Source organism: Nerophis ophidion, linkage group LG11 (assembly GCF_033978795.1).
Source record: "Nerophis ophidion isolate RoL-2023_Sa linkage group LG11, RoL_Noph_v1.0, whole genome shotgun sequence".
NCBI lineage: Eukaryota > Metazoa > Chordata > Actinopteri > Syngnathiformes > Syngnathidae > Nerophis > Nerophis ophidion.
The window spans coordinates 59,976,868-59,999,096 of NC_084621.1; the positions used below are offsets into that span (position 1 = coordinate 59,976,868).

Consider the following 22,229-nt stretch of genomic DNA (forward strand, 5'->3'; position numbering starts at 1 on the left):
CAATATTTTCTCAAGCACAATTAAACTAAACTCACGGTACAATTCCAGCTATAAAACATCAGTAGAAGAGGATGACAAATCCGAACGCTTGCAGTGTTCCTGCTCTTTATCTTTTTTCTCTCTGCTTTTGTAGTGCCGGTACTTTCGCGACAGAGCTTGTGTCCGCTGCTACACTTCTGTTTTTATGATGTGAACACTATTAAGCTCCATAATATATTCCAAAGAGGAGCCACAAACATAAAAGCTCTGTTATGCATGGCACGGATGTGTCTGTTCTAACAAGGAACCACAAATTCCTGGTGATGTCATTGTAGGGAAAAACTTGTACTAAAATGTACAAAGTATTTGTTTGCAGGTTTTGACTCAGTCTTTCACTGATTTCCACTATCAATCAGAGTCCTGCCACCTTCAGAAGTTTTCTGATGACTCTGCGATAGTGGGGTGTATTGACGATGGTAATGATGAGGAATACAGGACACTGGTGGAGGACTTTGTCACATGGTGTGGAAAAAACCACCTCCAGCTCAATGTGACGAAGACCAAGGAGCTGGTTGTGGACCTGGGAAGGAGGAGGAGTACTCTGGCGACCCCTGTTTCCATCAGGGAGGTCGATGTGGACATGGTTGAGGATTATAAATACCTCGGAGTACACATCGACAACAAGCTGAATGGGTCAAAACACGCAGAGGCACTCTACAAGAAGAGACAGAGCCGCCTCCACTTCCTCAGGAGGCTAGAATCCTTCAACGTCTGTACAAAGATGTTGAAGATGTTCTACGAGTCGGTGGTGGCGAGCGCTTTCTTGTACGCCGTGGCCTGCTGGGGCGCCGGGCTGGGAGTGAGGGACGCAAACAGACTGGACAAGTTGGTAGAGAAGGCTAGTAACGTGGTGGGAGTGGAACTGGACGCTCAGGTGGTGGTGTCAGAGAGGAGAAGTCTAGCAAAACTCCTAGCCATTATGGACAACACCTCCCACCCACTACACTCGGACCTTGCGGAGAGAATGAGCACGTTCAGTGGAAGGCTCAGACTCCCAAAATCTAACACGGAACGACACAGGAGGTCCTTCATACCGACAGCCATCAGACTGTATAATGCATATGTTCCTTGACTGCACTTAAATGTAGAATATATGTAGAATATATTTATATTATTCATATATTATATATATATATAATATATGTCATATATTATTTATTATTATTATTGTTTGTTGTGAGCGAACTGTGGTGCTGAATTTCCCCCAGGGATCAATAAAGTACTTTCTGTTGCGATCTGCTGCTCAGATCTACACTATTTATTTTTCCATTTTGTATATTTCTCCGACTCCTTATTTCCTGTTTGCTTTGTCACCATGGTCACTCATCAGTCCACCTGCTAGTCTCGCCCCGCACACCTGCTACTGATTATCACCCACCTATTTAAGCCAGTCTTCTCTGTTCATTCGGTCTGGGTTCATAGTTTGCTTTCACGCCACTGTACGTCTGGATTTTGATCATTTGCTTTCTCGCAAGTATTTCTATTCTCGCTAGCTTCTCACGCTAAGCCACTTGTTTTGTCCGGTTTACATACTGATGATTTGTTTTATCTTTTGTGCCAACGTGCTATTTAAGTTTGTCTATTTTTACTTCCTAGTTTTCATACTAGCGTTTTTGGTTTGCCTTTTTATTAGCTCCAGTATTTCTGTTCAGAGCTCCCTTTTTGTTAAATAAATATTTTAAGATCCTACCTTTGTTGTGTTCACGTTAACGCATCCTCGAGGGAATCGAACCCGGCATCACAATGCCCACCAGTCCTCACACTTTCTATTCTATCCTATTCTATTTTATTTCTCCCCTCGAGGGTATTTTGCTAATTCCTTCCAAACCTGCATATAAATAACTTTATTTGCAAGGAAGATGCAACCAAAAGACATATTACACAATATGACATTTCCTCCAGTCTTCTGTAGGTGACGTCAACAGGCTGACGCAGACCAGCCCATATTTTGAAAACAAAAGTGGGCGTTTCTAATATATAAGAAAAAAAGCCTATAATCCCTAATATGTCTAGTTTGGGGTATATCTTATCTGTAACCATATTTTTTTTGGGGTAAATACAACTATGAAAAGTGCCAACATAGTTAGCAATCGAGGGTCCCTTTAAAATGGAACCACAAAAAGCCCTTTGAGACACTTGTGATTAAGGGCTATATAAATACAGTTTGATTGATTGATTGACCTTAAGTTTTGGGAGACAATCACTCTATCACAAGGGGCCATACTGCCAAGATCTGCATGATAAAATGCCTTGAGTTGAGTACTTCTCGCCCTCACCTGCGGTACATTTGCTCAGCCTGTGGGTGCCGCCCGTCCTTAAGGGTCTGCACATCATTGAAGAGCAGACGCACTACATTGTCAGCTCTGTCCATCTCACGCTCGAGTTCTGCCGTGTGCTGAGCTGGTTTGCCAGCATTCAGTAGACGCATATCCTAAAGCGACAAGAGTCAATTCAAAAAACCATCCACACATTTATGCTGTACAGTTGTACACAGACACCTCAGGTCAATGAGACTTACCGTCTGCAGCAGAGTCTCGAGGTGGCTGAAGTGGTCATCATACCTCCCTGACTCCATCTGGACTTTGCTGAAAATCCTCTGTAGTCTCTCAAGTCTGTTTAAAGAAATAAATAAACAGGACATTTTCTGTATTGTGTTTTAATTGTCTGGACAGTATATTCTACAGTGGTCATGTCACTAAAAGACATTTTATATGAAACGTTTCTCCAAGCTCAATCACAGTACTTATGAAAGGAAGACTGTGTTGCAAGTATTCCAGTTCATACGGGTCAAAACAAGACTATTAGATTGATGAGATGACGAGACAATCATGTGATGCAAATCATCACATTCCTCAGGCAAGAAGCCACAGTCGTCTAAAAGCATACAACGGCGTGGAGCAGTTGGGAGAGTGGCCGTGCCAGCAACCTGAGGGTTACTGGTTCAATCCCCACCTTCTACCAACCTCATCCTTTAGCAAGACACTTCACCCTTGCTCCTGATGGGTCGTGGTTAGGGTTTTGAATGGCAGCTCCCACCATCAGTGTGTGTATGTGTGTGTGAATGGGTGAATGTGGAAATAGTGCTTTAAGTACCTTGAAGGTAGAAAAGCGCTATACAAGTATAACCCATAACCCATACAACGAAACTTGCTTTTGTGTCACAAGTCCATTTTGTGTAGAGTGAAACTGTGTTAAATTTTCAATAAAAATCAAATATCCATCCATCCATTTTCTACCGCTTATTCCCTTTGGGGTCGCGGGGGGCGCTGGTGCCTATCTCAGCTACAATCGGGCGGAAGGCGGTGTACACACTCTGGACAAGTCGCCACCTCATCGCAGGGCCAAAAAGCAAATATACAAAACCCATAATATCTACCACTATGCTGGAGAACCTTGGCAATGTCTCGTTATCTTTTTAACAACCTCTGCCTTTTATTTCAGTTTGTCTATCTGTTATTTTTAACAGGATGATGCAAATACAGCATCCCCTTTGACCAGTTTTCATGTAATTTTGTGCAGAGATGGAAGACATGCCAAGCAATAATCCTTAACGTTTTGTTAGAAAACTGTTTCAAATGTGTCTAGGGGCTGTATATATGTGTATATATATATATATATATATATATATATATATGTATTCATACATATATATATATATATATATGCATTCATACATATATATATATATATATAGATATATGTATACATACATATATACATATATATACATACATATATATATGTACATACATATATATATATATACATATATATATATACATATATACATACATACATATATATACATATATCCATCCATCCATTTTCTACCGCGTATTCCCTTTCGGGGTCGCGGGGGGCGCTGGCGCCTATCTCAGCTACAATCGGGCGGAAGGCAGGGTACACCCTGGACAAGTCGCCACCTCATCGCAGGGCCAACACAGATAGACAGACAACATTCACACTCACATTCACACACTAGGGCCAATTTAGTGTTGCCAATCAACCTATCCCCAGGTGCATGTCTTTGGAAGTGGGAGGAAGCCGGAGTACCCGGAGGGAACCCACGCATTCACGGGGAGAACATGCAAACTCCACACAGAAAGATCCCGAGCCTGGATTTGAACCCAGGACTGCAGGAACTTCGTATTGTGAGGCAGACGCACTAACCCCTCTGCCACCGTGAAGCCTATATACATATATATATACATACACATACATGTATACATACATATACATATATATACATACATATACATATATATATATATATATATATATATATATATATATACGTACATATATATATATACATACATACATACATATATGTGTATATATATATACACATATATATATATATATATATATATATATATATATATATATACATATATACATATATATATATGTATATATGTATACATATATACATACATATATATACAAACATGGATTTGTGGTTCATGGAGAATGTTCCTGTTTTGCTGTGTACTTATTACTACAACGGTGTATTTTAAGTTTTCATCAAAATACTGTTCGCGTAAAAATATCTGCCAGCTTACCTTTCAAACTCAGTCCTCAGCAGTCGCTCTCTCTCCAGCATGGACACATGGAGTCGTCCCCAATCTTTCTCCACATCGATAGGATGGTAGCCTGGTGGGACTTTTACCAGGCCAGAGTGTACTGCACCCTGTGAGAAAATGGCAGCACAGGACATTAGTGCGACAGGGTAGGACAAAAATTAAGAATGAGGGTAGCTTGCCTCGAATGACTGGTAGAGCTGTTTGGAGCGGTTCTTATCGGTCTCTTTCACTGGTAGCTCCTTCTCCTTGAACATCAAGAATTGACGCCAAAGAAGCTGAAGCAAAACATTAGGTAATGGTTATTGTAAGGCAACACAATCATAATATATAATCACTTGCCATACAGCAATAGATGATATCTGTGTATTACCTGACCGCTTCTATGTTAGCTACCTCTCTTTGTTTATAATGTAGATTTTCTGCTGGATCTACTCTCTTTTTTATGCTGCCCTTTGTTTTTTTTGCTGCAGCTATTACATATACTGTAATATTGTACATGGTAATTTGGGATTTGTTATTTATTGTATACATGATATAAAAAATATAATATAATATAATAATTAGTATATCAGTTTATATTATATACTGTAAATATAATATGCAAATATTACATATACCGTATTTCCTTGAACTGCCGCAGGGCATATAGTATGCGCCTGCCTTGAATTACTGCCTGGTCAAAATCGCCTCTCAAAATAATTAGTGCATGCTTAGTATTACCGCCTGGTCAAACTCGTGACGTCACGAGTGACACTTCCCCTGTCATCATTTTCAAAATGAAGGACGCTGATTTCAATACCGGTAATTTGGAATCGCATAAAGGGAAGAAGATTAAGAGCTATTCGGTAGGATTTAAGGTCCAAGCTTACATCACACTCAAATTTTTACTGCATGCCTTTGGTAAGTGCCGGAGTGAGAAGAGGTTTTAATATAATTAGCGCATGCTTACTTTTACCGCATGCCTTTGGTAAGCGCAGAAGTGAGAAGAGGTTTTAAATTGATTAGCGCCCCGGCGGCAATTCAAGGAAATACAGTATGTTATATTTTATATTGCTACTATGGTACATTTTTAGTGTACTTAAAAGCTGCAAGATTCTTTCCATCCTTATACCTTTCCGGCATTTGAAACTGAGCTACTGTGTGGAACAATTTCCCTTGTGGATCAATAAAGTTTGTCTAAGTCCAAGTCTAATAATCGCTTGTATTTTTTATATTTGTAAGTTTAAGTACAAGAATAATTTAGCTCCTCCATGAGTTTAGAAATCTGATTTACTTTCAGTCAATTGAGGTGAATGTCAGTTGGCAGAACAGAATGTCCATCATTTGTTACAAAAAAAAAAGACAAAGTATATTAACTTGTTTTAACACGTTTTGACAATTATCTGATTAGGGCATGGGTGCCAAACTCTGGCCCGCAGGCCAAATTTGGCCCACCGTGTAATTTATTTTGGCCCTTGAGACAATATTAAATTAACATTAGAGCTGGCCCGCCGGTACTATACAGCTAATTCTAATACTTGCCAACCCTCACGATTTTCACAGGAGACTCCCATCCCCCTTAAAAATCTACCGGGGCAACCATTCTCTTGAATTTCTCCCGATTTCCATTTGGACAACAATATTGGGGGTGTGCCTTAAAGGTACTGCTTTTAGCGTCCTCTACAACCTGTCGTCATGTCCGCTTTTCCGCCATACAATCAGCGTGCCGGCCCAGTCACATAATATATGCGGATTCTACACACACACAAGTGAATGCAACGCATACTTGGTCAACAGCCATACAGGTCACACTGAGGGTGGCCGTACAAACAACTTTAACACTGTTAAAAATATGCACCACGCTGTGAACCCACACCAAACAAGAATGACAAACACATTTCGGGAGAACATCCGCACTGTAACACAACATCAACACAACAGAACAAATACCCAGAACCCCTTGCAGCACTAACTCTTTCGGGACGCTACAATAAACACCCCCGCTACCAACAAAACTCGATTTTGCATGTCACTATAAAGTTATACAAGCCTTGCTTGTTCAATATTCAATGCAAAACTTGTTTGGGTCCCTATTAAAAGGTTAAGTTGTTCAACTTTGGCCCGCGGCTTTGTTCAGTTTAGAATTTTAGAGTTTGACACCCCTGGATTAGGGTATCATTTGTCAATGTTTCCAAAATCCTGCAGACAACTATGAAGATTAATGAAAGTGCAAATGCTAACATTACTAGGAGATGTCATGGCAGGTTTGAGAGTAAAAAAACGCTAAAATAGATCTGGGTGCATGGTTATTTGTATTTATATATTTCTATTCTATATACCTTACATATATCATAATTGTATTATCATTTTTTTTTTTTACGTACAGGCAAATGTGTTCCTGCTAATGACGAATGTTGAATATACAGTATTAGCACACTAACAAATCAAGTCTCGTATTTTTCGGAGTATACGTCGCACCTGCTGAAAATGCATAATAAAGAAGGAGAAAAACACTGGAGTATAAGTCGCATTTTTTGGGGGAAATTTATTTGCTGAAACCCAATTCCAAGAATAGACTTTTGAAAGTCCGTTGTGTCCTGAGCAAGACACTTCACCCTTGCTCCTGATGGGTCCTGGTTGGCGCCTTGCATGGCAGCTCCCTCCATCAGTGTGTGAATGTGTGTGTGAATGGGTATGTGGAAGTAGTGTCAAAGCGCTTTGAGTACCTTGAAGGTAGAAAAGCGCTATACAAGTACAACCCATTTATTTACCATTTATTTAAAATAAATAAAGAATAGTGAACAACAGGCTGAATAAGTGTACGTTATATGACGCATAAATAACCAACTGAAAAGGTGCCTGGTATGTTGACATAACATATTATGGTAAGAGTCATTCAAATAACTATAACTTATAGAACATGCTATATGTTTACCAAACAATCTGTCACTCCTAATTTCTAAATCCCATTAAATCTTATACGTGTAGTCTCTTTCGTGAATGAGCTAAATAATATTATTTGATATTTTACGGTAATGTGTTAACAATTTCACACAATAGTGGCTCCTGAGTATAAGTGGCACCCCCGGCCAAACTATGAAAAAAAACTGCCACTTACAGTTCTAAAAAATACGGTATCTCTCAATGCTATTTAACATAACACTATTTCTAAACTTGACCTTCCAACAGCGATTCACCAAACAACTCAAACAGATCTTTTTAGCACACGCCAGAAAAAGTGCAATCTTACAAACAATAGAATATCACTACCAGTTTTTTTAGGCAAACATACAAAACTCTAAACTTTTTTAAAACTTTTTTTTTTTAGCTTTTATTGACTAAACGTCTCACCTCTATCTCCTCATAGCTGGCTGGGAACTTCCTCTCCTCGAAGATCATGACATGGTGGCGGATCCACTGGAGCAGAAGAGTCATGGACTCATAGTACTCCTGCCAGCGCAGCTCCAAATCCTGTAGCCAACACAGCAAAACAGAGCAACAGCAGTTCAACAACAACCACAGACAGGGGCGCTTTTCTTCTCCTGCGTGTCCACTTTCAATCGCTCACACACCACACTAAACTCAATTAGGCGCCAACATACAATCCAGGTATTGTGCGACGGGAGAAATTGGGAAGGGGTTTAACGATGGGAACAATGGTAAAGGAAAGTGCACCATGGAGAAAGAGGTAAGGGAGGTAAACTATTCTGATCCTAGCCTCCTATTAGTGTTTTTTTACGCTCTTGAAGTTACGCGTTCCTCTCATTTAAATCCTCCATTCCAGCCAGCGGACACCCCCACGCCACTTACAAAAGGGAAAAGTGCTTAAGGCGGGCTCATTACCAATGAGGCGGACTTTGGCGTGACACTTTTTTTTTTGGTGGGGTTGGGGCTGAAATTTGTGTAGCATTGAGTTTTACTAACACTTGTGGATGTCATTGAAATCCATGAAAAAAACAACAATTTGAATTTGAAAAGGCAGTGCTGGTAACGTCAACATGTGTGGCCATGTTGATGTAGTGCATGGGCGCTCACACTTTTTCTGCAGGCGAGCTACTTTTCAATTGACCAAGTCGAGGAGATCTACCTCATTCCTATATATAATTTATATTTATTTATTTATGAAAGAGACATTTGTGTTAACAAGTTAATGGTGTTTAATGATAATACAAGCATGTTTAACACACATAGATTCCTTTCTTTCATGAAGACAAGAATATAAGTTGGTGTATTTGATTCTGATGACTTGCATTGATTGGAATCAGACAGTGGTGCTGATAACGTCCGCATTTTCAAATGGAGGAAAAAAAAAGTCCTCCTTTCTGTTCAATACCACATGAAAGTGGTTGGATTTGGCATCTCATTTGTCCAACTTGCATACTCGTTTTTAAACACTTTGTTATGAGAGTAGCATATGTGTGTGGCCCTTTAATGTCTGGCAGCAGGTGAGTGACGTCAGTGAGTGTGCGGGTGGGCAAGCAAGTGAGAAAGTGGTCGCTGAGGGCGGGGGAGAAATACATTGGCATCAAACTCCGTAGCTTGCTAGCTTGTGCACGCTAGCTTTCTGAGACTCTTATTTTGTTAGCACAGGCAGGATGAAACAGGTCTTTTATGGTGAAGACAGGAACTGTGCAGTCGGTCTTTAGAGTTTTGACAGTAGGTACGGAGTCTCTAGAAATAAAATGTGTTTCTCTGCGTCCGCCCTGTTAGTGATTTTTTTCTTAAATATGAGCTCGCAGCAGCCAGCGTCATCTCACAAGATCCTCGGGTGCCGAGAATGTCAAACAACTGACGAAAGTGAAGTCTTGGTATGATTGATGATTGCTCATTTTTATGTCTATTTTTTAATGCCTGGCTTGAGATCGACTGACACACCCTCCGAGATCGACCAGTCGATCGCAATCGACGTAATGGGCACCCCTGGTGTAGTGTGTGTATGCACGCCACAACAGCATCTTCTAGGGACGGCGTGGCGCAGTGGAAGAGTGGCCGTGCGCAACCCGAGGGTCCCTGGTTCAAATCCCACCTAGTACCAACCTCGTCACGTCCGTTGTGTCCTGAGCAAGACACTTCACCCTTGCTCCTGATGGGTGCTGGTTGGCGCCTTGCATGGCAGCTCCCTCCATCAGTGTGTGAATGTGTGTGTGAATGGGTGAATGTGGAAGTAGTGTCAAAGCGCTTTGAGTACCTTGACGGTAGAAAAGCGCTATACAAGTACAACCCATTTATTTATTTATTTATCATTTATTCTTCCCGGCTGGATGAGAATAGTCATCCGTAGATTAAACTTTTTTTCTTTTGTTGTTATAACTCTCCTGATGTTATTTGTGACGTTGAAATGTTTTCAAACGTAATGTATTATTTTCGGGTCTCCCCATGTCTAGCATTAAACGATTACAGTTGGTACAAAATGCGGCTGCTAGACTTTTGACAAGAATATTTGAATTACTGTGAAACTTTAAGTGTATTTAGTTACTGTATTAGCAGAAAAATGAAACATAACTAACACATCCATTCATCCATCCATCTTCTTTCGCTTATCCGAGGTCGGGTCGCGGGGGCAACAGCCTAAGCAGGGAAACCCAGACTTCCCTCTCCCCAGCCACTTCGTCTAGCTCTTCCCGGGGGATCCCGAGGCGTTCCCAGGCCAGCCGGGAGACATAGTCTTCCCAACCTGTCCTGGGTCTTCCCCGTGGCTTCCTACCGGTTGGACGTGCCCTAAACACCTCCCTAGGGAGGCGTTCGGGTGGCATCCTGACCAGATGCCCGAACCACCTCATCTGGCTCCTCTCGATGTGAAGGAGCAGCGGCTTTACTTTGAGTTCCTCCCGGATGACAGAGCTTCTCACCCTATCTCTAAGGGAGAGCCCCGCCACACGGCGGAGGAAACTCATTTCGGCCGCTTGTACCCGTGATCTTATCCTTTCGGTCATGACCCAAAGCTCATGACCATAGGTGAGGATGGGAACGTAGATCGATCGGTAAATTGAGAGCTTTGCCTTCCGGCTCAGCTCCTTCTTCACCACAACGAATCGGTACAACGTCTTATTGTGGCGGTCCGCTCCCTGTACGATCAGTGCCAAAGCTTGGTCCGCATTGCTGGCAGTAAGTCGGACACATTTCCAGTGAGGGTTGGACTCCGCCAAGGCTGTCCTTTGTCATCGATTCTGTTCATAACTTTTATGGACAGAATTTCTAGGCGCAGTCAAGGCGTTGAGGGGTTCCGGTTTGGTGACCGCAGGATTAGGTCTCTGATTTTTGCAGATGATGTGGTCCTGATGGCTTCATCTGACCGGGATCTTCAGCTCTCACTGGATCGGTTCGCAGCCGAGTGTGAAGCGACCGGAATGAGAATCAGCACCTCCAAGTCCGAGTCCATGGTTCTCGCCCGGAAAAGGGTGGAATGCCATCTCCGGGTTGGGGAGGAGACCCTGCCCCAAGTGGAGGAGTTCAAGTACCTAGTAGTCTTGTTCACGAGTGGGGGAAGAGTGGATCGTGAGATCGACAGGCGGATCGCTGCGGCGTCTTCATTAATAACTAACACAGTTGAGAAGAAATAAACGGGATAAATGGGATCTTGTTAGAAGAGTGATGGCACAACAAAATAGCGGCTGGCATTTCAATGTCATTTTTATCACCACCACTGGATTATATTTTATTTATTTTATTACAGCAAGTCCCCTAAACTTTAAAACATAATCGACACGAATGAACACAGCATAGAGCAGTGGAAATGTGGGTTTATTTACAATGTAGTTCATATTTATAATTGTTGAAATGAATTGCCAACACTAAATTGTCCCTAGTGTGTGAATGTGAGTGTGAATGTTGTCTGTCTATCTGTGTTGGCCCTGCGATGAGGTGGCGACTTGTCCAGGGTGTACCCTGCCTTCCGCCCGATTGTAGCTGAGATAGGCGCCAGCGCCCCCCGCCACCCTGAAAGGGAATAAGCGGTAGAAAATGGATGGATGGATGGGATGAAATTAATTGAAATGCATATTATCCATCCATCCATCCATTGTCTACCGCTTATTCCCTTTTTTTTGGGGTCGCGGGGGGCGCTGGCGCCTATCTCAGCTACAATCGGGCGGAAGGCGGGGTACACCCTGGACAAGTCGCCACCTCATCGCAGGGCCAACACAGATAGACAGACAACATTCACACTCACATTCACACACTAGGGACCATTTAGTGTTGCCAATCAACCTATCCCCAGGTGCATGTTTTTGGAAGTGGGAGGAAGCCGGAGTACCCGGAGGGAACCCACATATTCACGGGGAGAACATGCAAACTCCACACAGAAAGATCCCGAGCCTGGATTTGAACCCAGGACTGTAGGACCTTCGTATTGTGAGGCAGACGCACTAACCTATGTCATATTTTAATTTCGCCTTGTAAATATAAATGCAGACCTAAATTAACCTTTGCACAATATTCACATTTTTGGAGTTTCACCAGTGAGCACGCTGTGGTCACACTCACAAGACAAGGATTTTGATCGTTAATACAGAGTAGTGTTATGGTCCTTTTCTACTCATCACAACGGATGTTTGCAGGTGTCTCCTTTGAAGCGATCGGAATAGGTTTCTGCTAGTTTTGTTTATCAATGTATCATGTGTGTTAGTCACTGCACCCACACTTTAAGTGCAATATAATGTTTCACCTTCCAGAGGCGCTGGACTTATTCCCAGCTTCAGAGGCGCATAAGAACAATATTACAATAGTGTTACGTCTTGCCTCGATTACTGTAACGTATTATTTTCGGGTCTCCCCATGTCTAGCATTAAAAGATTACAGTTGGTACAAAATGCGGCTGCTAGACTTTTGACAAGAACAAGAAAGTTTGATCACATTACGCCTGTACTGGCTCACCTGCACTGGCTTCCTGTGCACTTAAGATGTGACTTTAAGGTTTTACTACTTACGTATAAAATACTACACGGTCTAGCTCCAGCCTATCTTGCCGATTGTATTGTACCATATGTCCCGGCAAGAAATCTGCCTTCAAAGGACTCCGGCTTATTAGTGATTCCCAAAGCCCAAAAAAAGTCTGCGGGCTATAGAGCGTTTTCTGTTCGGGTTCCAGTACTCTGGAATGCCCTCCCGGTAACAGTCCGAGATTCCACCTCAGTAGAAGCATTTAAGTCTCACCTTAAAACTCATTTGTATACTCTAGCCTTTAAATAGACGCCCTTTTTCGACCAGTTGATCTGCCGTTTCTTTTCTTTTACTCCTATGTCCCACTCTCCATTGTGAGGGGGGTCTGGTCCGATGGCCATGGATGACGTACTGGCTGTTCAGAGTTGGGACCCAGGATGGACCGCTCGTCCAGAGTCGGTACCCAGGATGGACCGCTTGCCTGTGTATCGGCTTGGGACATGGTTTCCTGCTGGCTCCGCTTTGGACTGGACTTTCGCGGCTGTGTTGGATCCATTATGGATTGAACTTTCACAGTATCTTGTTAGACCCGCTCGACATCCATTGCTTTCGTCCTCTACAAGGTTCTCATAGTCATCATTGTCACCGACGTCCCACTGGGTGTGAGTTTTGCTTGCCTACCGAGGATGTTGTTGTGGTTTGTGTTGTGGTTTGTGCAGCCCTTTGAGACACTAGTGATTCAGGGCTATATAGGTAAACATTGATTGATGATTGATTGATACTTAAGTCGATGGGGGAATAAGTGAAAGGCCAGATTTGACAGAGAACGCCCACATTAAAGGGTTGCTCCACCCAAGGCATGCACCGTGAACGAAAGCGTACAGTGACAGACTTGCCACAATCTGCGCAGTTGCCCACGTTTTTTCACTTAAGGTCATGGAAGAAAAGGCCCTTAGTTGATCATCATGACAGATATTGCAGTTTCCAGCCTCAGAGCAACAGACAAGGCTTCTCTGATTTTAATCCAACAACACAAGAGCTCTGTTTTCGTGTAGTCACGAGCAAGAAAATAAAATGGCAAATCTCGCCAAGGTAGCTTCCTGGTCATTGCTGGCAAAATTTGTTGCGAAAGCAGTATTATGTAAAAGGACCCTTCATATTCAGGCCAGAATCCAAATGGCTTGCTGACATAGCTCACAGAACAAAAAAAAGGTTATTTAATTTAACACTTACTGTATCATGTAGGCAAATAGAGATACCCAAATATGTCCATGCAAGTAATTTAAAAGTACATTTTCTATAAATTGTCTTCTTCAAAGCACATCCATACTGCATATATACAATGCTTTGCATCAACCTTGTTTTATCATGTACAGTGGGGCAAAAAAATACTTAGTCAGCCACCGATTGTGCAAGTTCTCCCACTTAAAATGATGACAGGTGTCTGTAATTTCCATCATAGGTACACTTCAACTGTGAGAGACAAAATGTGAAAAAAATATCCAGGAATTCACATTGTAGGAATTCTAAATAATTTATTTGTAAATTATGGTGGAAAATAAGTATTTGGTCAGCCATTCAAAGCTCTCACTGATGGAAGGAGGTTTAGGCTCAAAATCTCACGATACATGGCCTCATTCATTCTTTCCTTAACACGGATCAATCGTCCTGTCTCCTTGGCAGAAAAACAGCCCTAAAGCATGATGTTTCCACCCCCATGCTTCACAGTAGGTATGGTGTTCTTGGGATGCAACTCAGTATTCTTCTTCCTCCAAACACGACGAGTTGAGTTTATACCAAAAAGTTCTATTTTGGTTTCATCTGACCACATGACATTCTCCCAATCCTCTGCTGTATCATCCGTGTATCCATTTTGGTATAAACTCAACTCGTCGTGTTTGGAGGAAGAAGAATACTGAGTTGCATCCCAAGAACACCATATCTACTGTGAAGCATGGGGGTGGAAACATCATGCTTTGGGGCTGTTTTTCTGCTAAGGGGACAGGACGATTGATCTGTGTTAAGGAAAGAATGAATGGGGCCATGTATCGTGAGATTTTGAGCCAAAACCTCCTTCCATCAGTGAGACCTTTGAATGGTTGACCAAATACTTATTTTCCACCATAATTTACAAATAAATTCTTTAAAATTCCTACAATGTGAATTCCTGGATTCTTTTTTCACATTCTGTCTCTCACAGTTGAAGTGTACCTATGATGAAAATTATAGACCTCTGTCATCATTTTAAGTGGGAGAACTTGCACAATCGGTGGCTGACTAAATACTTTTTTGCCCCACTGTATGTACATACAGTGTGTTTTTCTTAAGTATATCCAACTCACATTAGTTCTCATTACGTCCCGAGGCATGACATCGTACAAGGACGACACATATGTGATGATGGATTTCTCATCTGGGTGTGCAACATCGACATCTGGAAGAACAAGATACAATGATATCGTGTCTGCAGCACAATAACACAATCACAAGGGAATCTATAAATGAAAAATTGTATTCACAGGAATTTTTATTTTATACATTATTTAACAATTCATTTTGTAAATGTTTTATTTTGTGTTTAAAACTGTGGTCTGTTAAAGGGGAACTGCACTTTTTTTTAATTATGCCTTTTATTCACACTTTTTATTAGAGACAAGAACCCTTTTTTTTAAAATGCATTCTAAGTCGTAAATAAACATATCGTAAATAAAAGTCAGCTTACAATGGAGCCAGAGGTAGCCTTCACGTAATTGTGTCTACTGCAACCATCCAAAAAGTGGCAACAATACTCTTTTTCGAAAACCAAGAGGTGAGCGGTGTTGTTTTTACAAACGCTAACGTCCTACATTTAGCGGCGCATTGATCAGAGAGAGGAAACTAATACGCTGTTGCACTGACATTAGCTGGTGAGCCGCTTTCTCGTCTTGGAGCTTGTGAAAGTTTATTCTAAACTGTAATTAATGCCTCTCACTTTGATAGTGAAATGATGTGGACATAAACTGCGGAGTTGGTAAATGTTGACAGACGACTTAGACCCGGAGATAAATGATAAATGGGTTGTGCTTGTATAGCGCTTTTCTACCTTCAAGGTACTCAAAGCGCTGTGAGACTACTTCCACATTTACCCATTCACACACACATTCACACACTGATGGAGGGAGCTGCCATGCAAGGCGCTCACCAGCACCCATCAGGAGCAAGGGTGAAGTGTCTTGCTCAGGACACAACGGACGTGACGAGGTATGTACGAGGTGGGGATTGAACCAGGGACCCTCGGGTTGCGCACGGCCACTCTTCCACTGCGCCACGCCGTCCCGAGATGGCGTGAAAGACACGCAAAAGATGCTGGTTTACACCCACCCCTTTTGTTTTAACCTTTTGCAAGGATTATGAGTCCTTCTTCATGTAAATGGGAATATATCAACATCCTAACGGTCAGCATCCCAGTGACAGCAGACATTGTATAGTACGTGATGTTTTATAATTTTCGTTGATTCTCATAAAGTTTGCAGTAATCAGCGATCTTTTCGGAGGAAAAAGCGAACGTTGTGATGCGTTTGTGAAATTAATACGCCACCGTAAGTTTAAAATGATCACAATATGTAGATATTACATGTTATTGTGAATGTGCCTGTTACTACAGTACATATAATAATAAGAATAATAATAATGGATTAGATTTATATCGCGCTTTTCTATTGTTATATACTCAAAGCGCTCACAGAGAAGTGGGAACTCATCATTCATTCACACCTGGTGGTGGTAAGCTACATATGTAGCCACAGCTGCCCTGGGGTAGACTGACGGAAGCGTGGCTGCCAGTTTGCGCCTACGGCCCCTCCGACCACCACCAATCATTCATTCATCATTCATTCACCGGTGTGAGCGGCACCGGGGGCAAAGGGTGAAGTGTCCTGCCCAAGGACACAACGGCAGCGACTTTGATGTCCATAGGTGGGAAGCGAACCTGCAACCCTCAGGTTTCTGGCACGGCTGCTCTACCCACTACGCCATACCGCCCCAAATATATATTTACAGACATATATAGTCATTCTTAGATTAGATTAAGCGCTTTATAGGCTGAATAGAGCGACTTCAATCGGCTCCATTGTAAGATGCATTCTGCTTTTATTTATTTACTAGTTAGAATGCATAAAAAATGTGTGCTTGTCTTATGTAAGTATTGTGAATGATAGGTAAAATTCCCCCCAAAAAGTATTTGGACAAGTTTCCCTCTGTCATACATGCCACGTCTTGTAATTAGGAGTGGTGTACACAAAGTGAGGTGTCAATGTCTGATTGATTGAAACTTTTATTAGTAGATTGCACAGTACAGTACATATTCCGTACAATTGACCACTAAATAGTAACACCCGAATAAGTTTTTCAACTTGTTTAAGTCGGGGTCCATGTTAATCAATTCATGGTGTCAACAGTATTCCCTTCTCTTTCGTACTTTAAACTGGAAGCACAAGTGCTGTTCTGTTTTCTAGTCATCAATAGAGCTTCTACTCGTATGGATTTGTCATTCATCATTGCAAGCAAAGTTTGTAAGTTTTACAATATAACTAAAACTATTCATACTTAGTAAACCGTTTCATATTTGATATCTGTAGGAGTATTTTCATGCATATTTGTATGTGCTCTCGTAATGTAATCATTCGCATTACCTAATTGGCTAACACATTTACAAGTGTCTCTGTTAGTGATATCAACTTACAATGGCATTTGTTTGGTATTGTTTCAGTTTTGTAAATTCACCAAAGTTTAGCTGATTGGAGAGCTAGCTTCCACAGCAAATGGGTCCAGGAGGTTGTAGGAGAAAGTATGTAAATATGTAGATAAGTAAATAAACATTTACAAAACCTTTCTGCGTAAATAACTAATTTCACAACATATATATCTGCAGTTTAAAATGCGGTGTGGTTAATTTATGGAAAATATGTTTTTCTTCTAAAATTTTGTGAGTGCGGCTTATATACCGGTGCTCTCTAAAATCCGGAAAATACGGTATATATGATTTGGGTAATTTATACAAATGATACTTTATTAGTTGTGTCAGTGAGCTACTGATTTACAAAATCTACTTCAGACCTTATGTTATCACTGAGATGCATTGTGCTAGCACCCAAAAGGACTTTCATGAGTGACTGATATTACTCCTACCTGTACAGGTAGTTTAGGAGAACTTTCGATCACGGTAAACATTCAGAACCATTTCCTCAATTGTCTAGTACTATCACAAAATAAAACTCAGTACCTTCTGGGTCCAGAAGACGTGTCACGCCCAGATCTTTCTCAGCAACGTGGAAAGCCTGTTCAAGGTTCTCCAGGTTGCTTTGTTGATAGACTCTGCCCATGTCGATGAGCCTGGGACTATAAGAGAGTACAAACATAATGGTTTTAGTATAATACCATGAGTAAAATCATCCTGTAAGAAAATTTGAAATGCAGTATATCTTCAAAAACAAGAACATGCACTTAACCAGAAACCATTTCAATTAACTTGAAATGTTTTTATGGAATATGCCACTTTTTATGCGTTAATGGTATTGGTCAGGAGAAAACTCTACAACCGGAAGAAAAATAATATATTAAATATTTGTGGCGTCCAATATTAGTGGTGCTCAAAATGCTTTGAAAGACAAGCAGTCATAGAAATAATGAATGTTCTTGTCAGTCTCACAAAGGTAAGATTCACATTTCATGGTGATTCTTGAAATTTCAAGTCAATTCAATTGATGTACTTAAACTTTGGGGTTGAACAACAGCGACACCATGTGGTGTATTTGTCTGAAAACTAACAGCACGGACAACAAAGACATTTTCACTATTTTGTGCGCTCAGACTTGTTTTTCGTTCGACAGAGTATACAGAAACTGATTATTAAAACATATTAAGAGTTTTCATAACTAATGCTATTTAATATACATACTCTGGTGATGCCTGAGGCGCAATACTGAGCAGGTTTCAGCAGGCTACATTTCGTCTGCAAGTGTGCCAATGTCTCGCACCTGCTTGACTATGTTTTTATACAATTCATAGATGACATGTTACGGCAAGCTTCTATTTAATATACTGAATAACTGAGTAGACTCACTAGTGCTTGTGTATGACGGCGTTGAAGAGCTTCCCATCTCTCCAGCTGGTGCTGAAATTGTCACAACGGAGGCCTTGGTAGCCATCGGTCATCCTCTGGGACCAGAGAAGCAGCTTCTCCTTGGCTGACATGTCCTCAGATTGGCCATTGACCTGAATATCGGAGATCTGTAACAGTACAGATGAATGGTGTTACACACAGAAATAGTAGGGTGTAGGAACAAATACAGGGAGAAAAAAATAGTCTTTAGTGGAAATCAAAAGGTTGAAAATAATCATATGAAAAACCCAGGTTAAAAAATAAAATTGCAACCAATTTCAACTATAAATTTTCAGTAGATTTGATTCAATAATCAAGTCATTTTCATTTTTGGATGTCACTTTTCATGTGCATGATTGATTATAGTTGCAATTTCAGGTGAGTAGCAAATAATTAAATAGAAAGTTCTAATGTGCAAGGTCGGACTACTTTGAGTCTTAACTTGCTTCTCTATCCAAAGTTCTTCTCACAAAACAAACCACGGCTGTGTTCTTTCTGAATCTATGAGATGAAGAGTCTCTGAACCAGTGTCAACGTAAAGTTTTTATGCAATCTTGACAAAAAATATCTGCTCTAAAAATGGGCAACTCCACCAATTACTTTCAGATCCAAAGGAATTCTATCTGCTTCTGGCATAAACACCACAATGAAGATGCCTACGTAGTGAATATGGCATGTGGTCAGACACACCCTCCCACCGAGAGTCAGGCACACTGACTCACATCCTCACACACTCTCTAAAGCAATGTTGGTGCGTTATGCTGCTTTTGGATATAAAGATGTATTCTCTGCAAGTGGTTTGGCCAGGTGCTGTCCCTTCTGATTGGTACCAAACAGTTTGGAAGAGGCAGCCGACAGGTGAAGATCCCAGAGATGGAGGGTGACAGCGATAATATAATAAAAACACGACACTGACAGCGGAGGAGACCTGGAAGTGGAGAATGATGGTCCATATTAACCCAAGGGTCAGCTTGGGGTTCCCGTCTGCGATGTCATCGTTCCTGATGTTGACCAACTTGACCTGGAAGTAAACAAAACTTTGAGACATTTGTGATTAAGGGCTGTATAAATAACATTGGATTGATTGAGTGATTGAAATGGGACTGTTGTATTTTTACCTGGAAAACATACAGTCAAGGGGCAGATTTGAGGAGATGGTTTAATAATATATAATGTATAACGCTTGCAGAAAATAAACTATTCTAATCAGTTTAATCAGTTTTCAAAACAATGAGAATTAATCACCAATGACCAACATGACCTAGGAATAAACAAAACTGAAATGTGATTGTAGAATTGGAAGAAATAAAATATAATAATATGTAACTTATAGGGCTAGCAAAATATACAGGATTTAATCAGATTAATCACAGTTTTAAAATTAATTAATCATGATCGAACACCATTGACCAACTTAACATAGACATAAACAAAACTGAAATGTGATTGTTGTATTTCTGCTTGGAGAAATACAGTCATGGTTCAAATTTGAAGTGAAGGTTTAAAACTAATAATATATAATGTATAGAGCTGGCAAATGATAAACTATTTTAATCGGATTAATCAACGTTTTCAAACTAATAAGTCATGACTAATCACCAATAACCAGCTTGACGTAGAAATAAACAAAACTGAAATGTGATTGTTATAATTGTACAGCAATTGGAAAAAATACAGCCAAGGGCAGATTTCAGGTGAATGTTTTGAATTAAATATAATTTAAAGGGCTCGCAAATGATACACAATTTAAATCAGATTAATCACAGTTTTCAATTGAATTAATCATGATTAATCACCATTGACAAACTTCACCGAGAAGTAAACATTTAAATGTGATTGTTGTATCTCTAATTGGAAAATTACAGTCATGAGGGAGGCTCAAGGTGAAGGTTTGAATATATATACTGTATAAAGCTCGCAAATGATAAACTATTTTAATTAGATAAATTACATTTTTCAATCACATTGACCAACTTGGACTAGGAAAAAAAAAAATGAAATGTAAATATTGTTTTTTTCTTCTTCCTGGAAATCATACAGTCAAGGAGAAGACTTATGGTGAAGGTTTAATATTATATAATGCATAGAGATTGCAAATGATGAAATATTTTAATCAAATTAATTACAGTTTTCAAGTTATTTAATCATGATTAATCACCACTGACCAACTATACCTAGAAGTAAACAAAACTGATAATATAATTGTTGTATTTATATTTGGAAAAATACAGGCATGAGGCAGATTTTAGGTGAAAGTGTAGTAACTTAATATATATGGGTTGCAAAAGATAAAACAATTGAATTAGATGAGGCAGAAAATGGATGGATCACAGTTTTCAAATAATTACAGTAATCAACATTTGCAGCTTTGTCTAAAAATGCAGTTTTTCTTTGACAGTACACATTTCTATTGTTAAATCTACAAACACCTAATGAGGTCGAAATTCAAATAAAACTAAACTATACCACACACTAAGTTCTGGACTAATAGTCTTCTTGTGCGTGTAATGTGTGTGGAATGAGCAATATTTAAGTTGATCTGCGACGTTTGCCAATTGCAGGATCATTGCATGCATTTTCTGTTACGATACGTGTGATTTAGACCACGTTGTCATTGCTTTTCTGGATTGTTCAGACTGTTAAGTTTTGCTCGATAGTTCTTGTTGCATCCCGGTAGTTTTTTTCTTGCGTTATAAACCTTGTTGTGCACATTTGTTATTTTGACAGTGCTAATAATGTATAATAAAATACACATCACCTGGCGGTGCTTGAGAAAGTCCAGTGCTATTTGTACATTCTGCAGCTTGTGGAATCTCATGCGGCCTTTCTCTCTGGGCTGATGAGGACAGAGAAAAAAATGTGAGGATATTGAAAGACGGATAAAGGACTTAAAAGGGAGAATTCCAAAGGAATATAGCTTTACTAAAATCACACTGAATAACTTCAAATAATTATTTGCATTTTTTGCAACTTTAAAAAAAACAATAAACCAGTAAAAAAAAATGTATGCAGAACAAAATCCCAATTCTTACATTCCAACACATGTTTAATGACCATATAGAACAAAATTATTTTGCCATCATTTTCAAAACGAAAACAAAGTAGGACAGATGCAGCCAGTAAAGACATTAGTAGTGGTTCCAATCCATTCAGGTTTGAGAAAAAAAGAAAGAAAAAAAAAACAACTAAAGTTGATAAACCCACTCACCAACTGAACCCTTGTGACCAGGTTTCGCTCCCTCAGCTAGCCCCAAGAGGAGCAATGCAAAGAAACAGGGCGAAAACCAGATGGCAAAGATCAGTGCACACAGAGGAAGGTTAAAGGGAAGCAAACGGGAGGTGAAGTAGAGGAAGGCGATTAGGAACAGAATCCTGCACCAAACAGGAGTTTATTAACAAACACACAGTTAAGGTAACACAGTTAGTCAAATGACATGAACAGCACAGCAGTGAAATAGAACATTTGCACCACTCAGTTAGAGCTTTTACTTATCCAAGATATTTAGTACTACTGACCAGTTTTTCTCCAGAGAGGACCTCCAGCAATGAGATCAAGTTATGTCCATCTCGAAGGTCCTCGTACAGGTCGGATATATGACGCTGGGACT

The 22,229-nt window shown here is 40.4% G+C and overlaps 1 protein-coding gene across 27 annotated transcripts in view; it reads right to left on the minus strand.

Moving 5' to 3' along the window:
- The window catches only part of plecb (plectin b), a 254,404-nt gene that overhangs the window by 38,022 nt on the left and 194,153 nt on the right, over nt 1-22,229 (minus strand). For 17 of the 27 annotated variants that reach the window (XM_061916372.1, XM_061916371.1, XM_061916380.1 and 14 more), the window contains 11 exons: nt 22,138-22,227; nt 21,380-21,457; nt 19,538-19,642; nt 18,583-18,749; nt 17,743-17,858; nt 14,825-14,916; nt 7,956-8,075; nt 4,805-4,900; nt 4,605-4,732; nt 2,558-2,651; nt 2,316-2,470 (listed from right to left, as the gene is read on the minus strand). In XM_061916372.1, coding sequence (XP_061772356.1) covers nt 2,316-2,470; nt 2,558-2,651; nt 4,605-4,732; nt 4,805-4,900; nt 7,956-8,075; nt 14,825-14,916; nt 17,743-17,858; nt 18,583-18,749; nt 19,538-19,642; nt 21,380-21,457; nt 22,138-22,227 — 1,241 coding nt within the window. The remainder of the gene's footprint in view (nt 1-2,315; nt 2,471-2,557; nt 2,652-4,604; nt 4,733-4,804; nt 4,901-7,955; nt 8,076-14,824; nt 14,917-17,742; nt 17,859-18,582; nt 18,750-19,537; nt 19,643-21,379; nt 21,458-22,137; nt 22,228-22,229) is intronic. The other 10 variants (XM_061916391.1, XM_061916373.1, XM_061916374.1 and 7 more) reach the window with 1 other exon arrangement.